Source organism: Arachis stenosperma, chromosome 7, assembly GCF_014773155.1.
Source record: "Arachis stenosperma cultivar V10309 chromosome 7, arast.V10309.gnm1.PFL2, whole genome shotgun sequence".
NCBI lineage: Eukaryota > Viridiplantae > Streptophyta > Magnoliopsida > Fabales > Fabaceae > Arachis > Arachis stenosperma.
In genome coordinates this window covers 91,258,086-91,268,815 of record NC_080383.1, presented here as the reverse complement: position 1 = coordinate 91,268,815, position 10,730 = coordinate 91,258,086, and the positions used below count along the sequence as shown (strand labels likewise).

The 10,730-nt window shown below is 34.3% G+C and overlaps 2 protein-coding genes across 2 annotated transcripts; one reads left to right on the top strand and one right to left on the bottom strand.

The window, feature by feature from the left end:
- Window positions 1-1,253: 1,253 nt before the first annotated feature.
- Window positions 1,254-3,052, bottom strand: LOC130940364 (F-box/LRR-repeat protein 14). Its single transcript, XM_057868479.1, has one exon. It carries the CDS (start codon window positions 2,875-2,877, stop codon window positions 1,480-1,482), a length of 1,398 nt encoding a protein of 465 aa, XP_057724462.1. The 5' UTR covers window positions 2,878-3,052; the 3' UTR covers window positions 1,254-1,479.
- Window positions 3,053-4,745: 1,693 nt separating this feature from the next.
- LOC130941966 (transcription factor bHLH18-like) lies at window positions 4,746-5,976 on the top strand. The gene is made up of 3 exons (XM_057870625.1): window positions 4,746-5,164; window positions 5,240-5,563; window positions 5,747-5,976. Exons 1-3 carry the CDS (start codon window positions 4,979-4,981, stop codon window positions 5,816-5,818), a joined length of 582 nt encoding a protein of 193 aa, XP_057726608.1. The 5' UTR covers window positions 4,746-4,978; the 3' UTR covers window positions 5,819-5,976.
- The last annotated feature ends 4,754 nt before the right edge of the window (window positions 5,977-10,730 follow it).

Sequence of the window (10,730 nt, the reverse complement as noted above, 5' to 3'; positions counted from 1 at the left end):
GCAAGAGTCTCAATTCAGTAAAGTTGATTGTGACCATCTCTCACTAACATGACACTCAATTCCTCTTGTACTTCCTCTAATGCTATTATGCTAATGCACTACACACTATTTACTTTTTATTTTTTGAGAGTTGAGTTCTTTTTTCACTTTTTTATTTTGATATTGGATGAGTGATGGTGTATAACCGCATTATGGGGGTACAGGGTGCTTAACGGGAGTGTGACGGCTAGGATTAAAAAATTGGACAGTCTGTTTACTGGTTGGGCAGGTACACAAATCGGACCGTTCAATTTGTGTCTCAAAACACGTGTTAAACATGCAGGGACCCGATAGTGAATGTTGTATACACCGAGTGAAGCTGAGCCCCTCATTTCACTTTTGTCCCTCTTCATCAAACCCTACCTTCACCCCACCATCACTTTCAGCCTCCAACTTCTGTGCACACAACTATCCACTACGTACAAATCGGACGATCGTCCCCTCCCACCTGCAAGAATCTTCTCCATCACCTGACTGCTGTCACACTGGTGTCAAACTCCTATAAATTCCATAACCTCGCGTTACACCAAACCTTGCGTCATATGCAAAAGGAAAAGTATAGGTGAACAATGAAAATATTAAACAATGTAAACAATAGATATATTGGATATTCATTTTACTAGTGTACGGATGATTATTTTAATATTAAAATTTAGAGGATTAATTTGGAGGTGTAGTGTATTTTTATTTGATTGGTGGTTGTTTATATTGTTCAACAATAAAAATATTAAACAATGTAAACAATAGATATATCGAATGTTTATTTAAAAAATTAGCCCTTCTTTTTCCATCCATCTTTCTTTTATTTATTTTAGGGCTAGAATAATTATTCCTTCGTTGGAGTTGGACCAAAAAATAAAAAGGTTATTAAGATAAGTAATTGGACAAGGATTTTTGGGTTCCAACTTCCTCTACACTGGAAACCAGTCCAGCCTTATTCAGAGAGAGCCCAAAACTAGCTTAAGTCCAATTACATGCATGCAGATTGATTGCTATTTTTTAGTTTGTTGCTTCCTTTTACTTGAATTTATAGATGTTGGATATATGGAGATATACATCCCTGTTCAGATGGGAATTTCTTATGTATAATTGATTCTAATACAACGGGAGAAGTATAAATAACTTTACAATATTAAAATCTAGTGTATTCGGAAACTGAAGCAGCACAAAATATAAATCACAATCACAATGAAGTAATGAACAAGAATATGGACCTGTGCGTGAAATATCAGATATTGTTATTCATTATTGTGACCTATCCACACGGCAATGAACATGGGAAAGCCTTAATAAAGAACCAGATGCTGCTGGGAGTTGATAACAGAATATATGTACACAATAAATACAGCAACATTAAGCTAAGTAAAACAAGATGTACAACAATAAATACAGCAACAATAAGCTAAGGGTGGATGATGAGAGTGCAGGCAGAATTGAGATTCAGCACATCCAAGATAAGTCTAGCCTGTAAGACACAGACTTTGCTGCTCCTTGAACACCTCTTTCCGAAATCTGGGGACAATCTTCAACGGCCAAGAAATCCAACTTAAAGGATCCCACAAGTGGCTTCAGTCCATCATCTGAGATCCCCAAACACTTGCTTAAGCGCAAACGGCACAAACGGGGACACTGACTCACGAGCTGTAGACCCTCATCAGTTATCTCTTGGCATCTCACAAGTTCAAGGTTTTCAAGATATTGCGACAAGCAAAGAGTTTCCATTCCAATATCATTGAAGGAGTAAACATGGTCGAGAGCAAGCTGCCTAACGGGGCACTTGTCTAGTAAGCAAAGTATGCCCCTTAATGAGAAGGAGGTGGAGGAAGGGAACTCCCCATCCGAAAACGATATCCTAACTGATTCAAGCCTTGAGCAGTTGTGAGCCAAGGCGATCAGGCTTTGATCTGTTAATCTCGTTAGGGAAAAATCACAAGGAACTCTCAAGGAAACTGACTCGAGTTCAATTGATGTTTGAGATAAAGAAATAATGTCAATGTCCCTTACCCCAACACACATGTCCAAGTGAATTTTCTTCAAGTTGTTGCACCTGGGCAAGACGCAAGCAAGGCCTCTGCCAGGGCTGATGATGCAATTCACGAGGCTTAGTTCCACCATACTGTGGCAGGGGACATGTTGCTTCTGCCATGTATCCACGGATAGCCGGTCATACACCTTCATATAGCGGTAGTTAGCGTCGACCTCAAACTGCAGGGTCTTGAGGTTTTGCCAGCCAGGACCCAGCTTGATCAAGTCGCCTTCGCCGATGGCTCTGCAGTTTTTGATAGAGAGATGGTGGAGCGTGCCAAGCCTGCCGAGGTATTCAAGCCACTCAACGCTGCTGACATTGAGGCATCGAATGAGGTGGAGGGAGGAGAGGTTCTTGCAGCCCACAACAAGAGAGAGAATGCCGCAGCCGGTGATCCTGGGGGTGAAATTCAAGCTGAGGGAGGAGAGGTGGGAGCAGGAGGCCAAGTAGCGGAGACCGACATCGGTGATGAATGTGCAGTAGCTGAAAGAGAGATCTGAGAGGGAAGGGCAGTGGTGCGCCAGGATGAGGAGGCCGCTGTCATCCAACTGCTTTCCAAGCTTTGACATCCAACCGGAGTAGGTGATTTCTACTCGAGACAGGTTCCCAAACCGCCTGCACAGAGATCTCAAACCCTGCTCCGCCGGGTTCATTCCGCAACCAACCTTCAGCGTATGCCTCTGCGCCATGTCCACTTCATAAAGCCGTTTACACGAAAGGGAAGCACAATTCCTGTCACTGCTTTTCTCTAACCTCCCCAATATCTCCCATATTATATGCTCCGGCACTTTATCCATCTCAATTTCTCGCATCTCACGCCAATTTCAAGTTTCAACCTATCTTGCATGCTTTCCCACACATCTAATCACTGCAAACAAACATACACCAATACAATTACCTCCTCTCACGCCATCGCAATTTACATCCTCTCACCAACAATCCACATATTCTCATCGTTCACGTATTTCCCCCCTTCCTTCTTCTTCTTCTTCTTCTGTAATCTTCTTCCTCGGGTATTTTTATTTTCTTTTATTTCTCTCTTTTCTTGGACTCAACTGTATTGGAGCTGGCCCATAGTAGCAAGTGGCCCAAAAGAAAAGAGAGCTGTTTGGGCTATAATTTACGTTATTGTCAGACAAAAAAACAAACTGGCTGATTGGCAGAGTTCAGACTTCAGAAAGTAAAAAAAAAAAAAAATTCAGGTAGAACCGACTTCACGTGAAGTTGATAGTTAAAAATTGTTTGATAAAAATTTAGTCAAATTAATCAAATCATTTAACTGCTTTCGTAACTAATAGAGACATTTCCAATAGAGTTTGAGTTTGAGTGACATAATGTCATAACTAATATGGTGTGCATGGCATGCATATGATATGATCCGATATATCACTCAAAAGAATCCAAGTCCAAACAACTTATTAATTTTGTCATGTATGGTTATGGTTACGGGAATCCTCCCTTTTGGACATGAACAAATAAAAACACATGCATGATATCAGAAAAGAGCATCCATGCTCTGCATCAACACAAGGATATAGAAACAAGAAACAATAGCCAAAGGGGGAACACTATCATCTTCATAAAGCATGCGGATTCCGGATGGCTAGGCCCTCCTTCTAGAATCTAGACAACTACACCAGTCCTCCACAAAAAAACATCTTATATTGCATTTTTATGAGGGCAACAACATTCACAACTTGGACCTTTCCCCATTTAAAGTTTTAAACTCCTACCAGACAGACAAACACGTGGTTTATGTTATATCTACATTGTCTTTGCATATGTATTATTTATATCTTTTACTTTTGATATTAAAACTGATCTAAGTAAAAAAATAAAATAAAAATTATCTCAAGTTTAGTCAATCCCTATTTTTCACATACACTTATTACTCAACTTTACAATAATAAATATTTGTGAATTTTGAATATAAAGAGATAGCATATAAAAAGGATGCCAAAAATTTAGAAGTTAATAATACAGAAGAGGTTAGTATAATTAATAAATTGAAGAAAATAAATAAACTTTCTCCATAGGGTATATGAGTATAATATTATAGGGGGCGGGTTTGTGTATGTGTTTATGTTGAATCCAAAAGATGTATGTTTATAACAATAGAAGAGAGGTGGAAGCAGGTCAAGTCTGGATCTACTGTGTGCGTAGTACATGCATTAACTAGCCAGATACATCATTGCTAAAGCAACGACAAAACGAATTAATGATATAGCCATCTCATACCCCAATCATTCAGAACCACAATATTGAGAGCATTCCCCCGGCCCCCTCCTCTTTTGTATATGGGTATCGACATAGTATTATATTTCTTTACCGAAAATGCTAGCTGCACCTTTCATTGAATTAATTAAACAGATCGTCGGGTAAAATGTCTAGCTTTGCCTGATAGGGACAATATTTAATTATTGTTGGAAAAATAAGAAAAGAGATAGAGATATATCATAAGATAAGTGTTAGGGAGTTAGCAATTTTTGTGTTTTGTAACAATTAATTGACCATCAATAATATTTTTAATAGTGTGAGATTATATCTAATGGTGGGAGATCACTCATTTTTCTTTTAATGGTTAAGTACTGGACACAAAACACAAAAGTTGCTGGTCCTCTAGATTTTCTCGTATCATATATATGTGGTTAATAAGTATGAGTAGAAAACAACAGTGGTCCGTCTCTTAAATGTCTCAGAACTCAGAAGTCAGAAGTCATCAGAAGAGATTGATGGAAGAAGTTGAAATCCATGTATCCAACGGTGCAAACATGGTGGCATCTTTCAAATAGCTTTTTTACTTTCAGAAATTTTAACAATATTTTATATTGATTTAAGATTTAATTTCAAACGGGCAATAATGGAGGTGGCGTGGTACAAGAAGTTGGAGAGAGATTGAGTCTCCCGAAACTGATGATGATGATGATGATGAGCAAGAGCAACAGTTCCAAGTCCATAGTCAATGGTGGTAATACGGCAAAGAAGGCAAGAAGAAGCTCTTCGGAGTGCTTAGACCACATCATGGCGGAGAGGAAGAGGAGGCAGGAGATCACCCAGAGATTCATAGCACTTTCTGCCACCATCCCTCACTTGAAAAAGGTCGCTCGATCTACTGCATGCTCTCCTTCATTTGCTTTTATTATTTCAAGTTACATTAATTAATTTGTTGGATAGATTGACAAGGTGTCAATTCTTAGTGAAGCAATCGCTTATATCAATCAACTCAAAGAGCAAGGGAACAAGCTAGAGGATGAAAGCAGAAAGAAGAACAGAACAGTAGTAGAGTCGGTGTCGTTGGTGAACAAGAGGCATGATGCTGCATGTGAACTAGTTGAAGCAAGGGCGTTGGAGAAGCAGGTGTTGATTCGAATCCACTGCCAAGGCCACAAAGCCGTGCCCCAAGTATTCAGCCATCTCACAAATCTTGATCTCTCCATTGTAAGCACAAGTGTCTTACCCTTTGGGACCTGTGCCCTTGATATTACCATTGTTGCTCAGGTATGTACCACCGCACCTACCTCTGCAATCAAAGAAAATCAGCCAAAAACAGTCATAACTTGTCTTATTTAACATTTATTAATTGTTGCGACAATTAATGAATTGGCTGTTTTTTTGTCTCCCTATTTAGCATTCCAATTTCAATTCTCACTCAGTAGTCTGATACCATCCACTGCATCGCAGATGGGTGAGAAATACAGGGCAAGCATGAAGGATCTAGTTCAAAGCTTGAGACTGGCGATACCACTCTGTTAATCAAAGGATTTTCACGCCATCCATGCATCCTAGCTAGCTTGCTTTTTATACATCAATAAATTAAATTTGATGAAAAATAGTGTCAATATATACATAAATAATATTTTATGCAATTTCTCCGCCACTCTTGGAGCGTCACAATATTTTATTCCAACTATTTACTATTTAGCAAAGTATTTTAAAGTATAGCGCAGATGCATGCAATATATATATAATGCATTACAATCATCAAGTTTCAAAACCCTAGCTAACAATAACATGACCAACAAGGCCTCCAGGTAGGGATATATAACATTTTCATCAGTGATAGTTTCCTTTTATTTACCCTCAACTTTCATTTATAGGCCAAATATATAAGGATAGATCGATGCCAATAATGATTGGTCAATCAAGTCCAAAATTCATTCAGAGACTAGTAGTTCCCTAAATCCCAAAAGACTGGTATTGTAACTTAAATTAGTTAAAAAGCTGTTAGAGTAGGTTATTGTCACTTACCTCTCTACTCTTCAATTCTCTTTTGCTACAATAATAAGTCATACAAAGAGCTGTTGTAAGGATATTTATTATTTAGTAACCTGCAAACCTCTCCTCTCTTACCAATATATTTACCGCAAAAAAAAAAAAAAAAATACTAAACAGAATAGAAAAAAACTCTCGTATACTCTTTAACATCTAAAAAGTTAGCTATTAAATTAATCATTAGAGTAATATTTGACTTGTAAGCTGTAACATCTTTATTCGGTAAGAGTATTTTAGTTTTACCGATATCTTTATAGCAGTCATACTTCCATTGAATTATTTAATTTTTAATTCGTTCATAGTTTTAAATCTGTGAAATATTGAAAATAAACATACTAGAGTTAGTAATTAATAAGAAAATTTTCCCAACAAAGAATAACGCTACTACTGTAATACTTTTTTTTTTGGTAATGAAATACAAACTATTAGAAGTTTATCTTTTAATACCATATAACATAAGAAGTTTTATTTGACTAATAAAATATAGTACATCCGTCAAAATTTGTAAAGATTCAAAGCATTGAAGTTATATATTTTTTGAAAAAGTATACGGAATCAAAGTGTCTACCAACTAAAAATTGAACAATTTAATTAATAATAATTAATTTTAAATTATTTTTTTTAATTTAAAATTTGATTAATCGACATTAATAATATTTTTAAATCAAAATTACTCTAATTTATTTTTTCTTCCACTCACCATTCACCACACAAAACCACAAATTTTAATCCATTTTCCCAGTGTCCTACGCTGCTGCGATTTCATCGTCGCGCTACTAGTATCGCCGCAGCACCGTTCTCGCGCGCCATTGCTTGTCGTCTTTGCATTATTCTCCACCACTTCATCTTCCGTTCGCGCAGGAAAGACAGCCACCATCGTGTTTTTACTTCACCCTCCTCACATCCCATCGTGACTCTTCATCGCTCGCACGACGCACCCTTACCGCTCGCGACTCTCCATCGTTCGCCACTCGCACCCCATGACTCTCCATCCGTCGCGACGCAGCCACCACCAGGTCTCCATTCGCGACGCGCGATCAACTACTCTGATCCATGGCGACTCCTCCACTCATCGCAACACGCCATCGCAAGTTCCTCCACTATCTACGCAACGCCGTCCAAGACGTCGTCGCCGGCCACCCTGCGACTCTTCTGCTCCTCCTCCTATTTGGATTTGAATGATTTTTTAACTAATTTTTTATGTTTTTTTCTGCATTTCGGATGATTCTTTTTTATTAATTTAGGATTATTCTTTTTCTTATATTTTGTATGTTTTTCCTTAGGATTTAGAAGATTATTTTTATTAGTTTTGGATGAGTTTTTTTTCTATTTTTTGTATGTTTTTTTTCTTAGGATTTGGATGATTCTTTATCTTATATTTTGGTGCTTTTTTATTTTTTAGAATTTCGAAGTTTTTTTTAGAAAAAGGGATCAGTGTCACTATAAAAAAAGAGAGTTATTTTAACACGTTTTTTTAGCACTATAGTTAAGTGTAAAAATTAATATATATTTTTGACAAATATTACAAATATCAAATTTTCTATGTTTGTTTATGAATAATCTGATTGTAGAAAATTACTACTCAATTTTGACACTCGTTTATTTTCAATTTACTCTACTATTCCTTTTTTTGTTGAGCTTGTCAATTTTGGCATCACACTGCTCTCAATTTGGTATCATACTACTCATTCTTCATTTTCGAAATATCAGTTTATTCTTCAGTTTCAAGATCTCATCTCGTTTTTTATTAAGAATTTTTGTTGAGAATTTTTTATGGTCAATAAATATAAAAATAAATAATATTTTTGACGGTTAATAAGTATCACAAAAAATATATTTTAAATTTTTTTAATAAATTATTTTTGACGGCCAATATTTATCAAAATAAGATCTAAACTTTTTTTACAATTATTTATATGTTAAAAATACTATTTTTGACAAAATTTTTATTAATATATTTCTATAGTTAAAATAGTGTCAAAAAATTTTTTTTGACACATATAATCCTAAAAAATAATCTATATTATTATAGTGTGTTTACGTAATAAATGATAAAATGTGAATTAAAGTAAGAAGAGATAATTAATAATTATTAATTTTGTATCTTTTAAAAAAATTTAATTAATCACTAATTAATGATATTAATGTTATTAGTTAGTATAGAATATAATTAAAAAATATTTGTTGGCTTATTGTTGGTTAGACCCCTCTTAATTTTTCAGTAGCATTGATATTTTTTTAAGAATTCGTTAGGGAGACAATAGATTATTTGTACAATGTGTACAATGGGCTATTGAATTACAAAATAAATATCTCTGATACTATCTAGAATAACGTACTAGGATCTAAAGCTCTAATACCATATCATGATACTACACATTCCAAAAATTTCAACAAATAAAAAAAATAATATTAATAATTATATCTCTAATACTCCTTAAATCTCTATTGTACAATATTTTATTGGCTCCTCATATTTTTTTTTAAATAAATGTGATAACAAATTGTATTGTCCGTAACAAACAACACTTAATTGTAATGCATTATCTAGTTAACCTATTTTGTTGCTGGGTAAAACATGAATCACGCATCCTTATGACCTTATCCGCTTGATAACTAATGATTATTGTTGCCCTTTTTCAACCAACAACGTTGGCTATTTTGGATTTGGGGAAAATAACGCGAGTCATTTTTGGACTTTGTCGTTGATTTATGCATTGCCAGACATCAATGAATTAGAAATAGGGTTATGGTAGATAATTAATAATTTTTTGAATAACATGAATAATTATTAATTAAATTAAAATATATTACATTTTTAAATTATTTATCTAAATTTTAATATTAGAATAATCATTTGTATACTTAGTAAATAAACATTCGATATATTTATTGTTCACATTGTTAGGAATATTTGCATGCATTTCGTATCGTTGATTATATTATTGGTTCCATCACATATCTGATGTTTGAATTTATGTATATTTTTAAGATATAGCATTCGAAATCTTTTTGGATATACTAACTAAAAAAATAGATAGAAATTAAAAGAGAGAGGGGTTGTGAATAGAAAATTAAACATAAGCTAGCATAAAATTTCTGAATGATATTGTTGTAATTTTTAAAAATGAAAAACAAAATAATGTTGATTATTACATATGTTTTGGCTTATTGCATTTTAATTTTAAAAAGCTACGCCTGTAATGTAAGTGATCCCATTTGACCTTTTCCACCTTGCAGGAGTAGTTTTCCATATCAAAGTGGGGACAGATTTGTAAAATAAAGAACAGTACAAAGACAACACAATCTATAGTTTTCTAGACCTTACATTTGGCATTTTTTCTTGTGGTGGGAATCTCATACAAGATATATACGAGATTTGTCTTGCACCTGTAAAAATCGGCCAAAAAAATTTGGTACCAAGATATTTTTACGTTATGTCTCAACATGAAACTGGAGTGTTATGTCTCGGTATAGTGGGTCAGACTTTCTTACTAACTACGAGAAGGTTAAATATATACTTTTTAAGATTCTAATTTTTTAAAGAATAAAAGCAATCTAATTTTTTCTCCGGTTAAAAAATGAATATGCATAGTGTTAGAAGAAAGTGATATGATATTTTTTTAGCTATTCGAAAAAAAGCAAAAAGTTCATTTTACCAGGATGATTTAACATATTTAGTTTTTTATTATAGGCCAAATAGCAATATTTTAATATTTTTTACATCTAAATTTACTGTTTTGTAGCGAAAAATAATTAAAATATTTTTTTTTTTTTCTGTATAAAGGATTACACAGCAGAATGAAAAAGCTAAGACACTTATACTTCCTCTTTTTTTAGAATTGTATTTTATAATATTTTTTTCTTTCTTTAACTTCAACATCACAGAAATTTTAGTTTAGATAAGTGTAATTTTTTTTTTTTTGTGTAAGAGTAAAGGTCGTAAAAGGCTTAGAGAAAAAGTGTTGAATCTATGACATTCTTTTACTTTAATGAAATAATTTTTTGAAAACAAACTTTTAATATGAATTTGTTTAAACTCAGCAGCAAAAGATTTATGAGACAATTCTTTTTCTCATAAATATCAGAAAACAGAACAAAGAAGAAAGAGAGAAGCTGACACCATCATGTATCCTGATTCAGTTGCCTTGTGCAATACAATCTACATCCAGTCTCCACCATAACAGTAGTGAAATTTTCATTATAGTTAAATTATTACATACACCAATTCCACAGGATTGACACAATCGTTTCCTTCTCAAATTCTAACCTAACTTGACTTGATTATGCTAACACCTAGCTCTTCACTCTTAGTGCTAACCCAACTAAGAAAGAGGTACCTCACAGGTACTGGATACAAGACAATAAAATCATCCTAAAGAAATCTGAAATC

What these genes read in the sequence shown, in the direction of transcription:
- LOC130940364 (XM_057868479.1), bottom strand. Translation starts at nt 2,877, where the DNA reads ATGCGAGAAATTGAGATGGATAAAGTGCCGGAGCATATAATATGGGAG.
- LOC130941966 (XM_057870625.1), top strand. Translation starts at nt 4,979, where the DNA reads ATGATGATGATGATGATGAGCAAGAGCAACAGTTCCAAGTCCATAGTC. An exon ending in CCATCCCTCACTTGAAAAAG is followed by an intron (nt 5,165 to 5,239) that starts GTCGCTCGATCT and finishes TTTGTTGGATAG; the next exon opens with ATTGACAAGGTGTCAATTCT. An exon ending in ATATTACCATTGTTGCTCAG is followed by an intron (nt 5,564 to 5,746) that starts GTATGTACCACC and finishes ACTGCATCGCAG; the next exon opens with ATGGGTGAGAAATACAGGGC.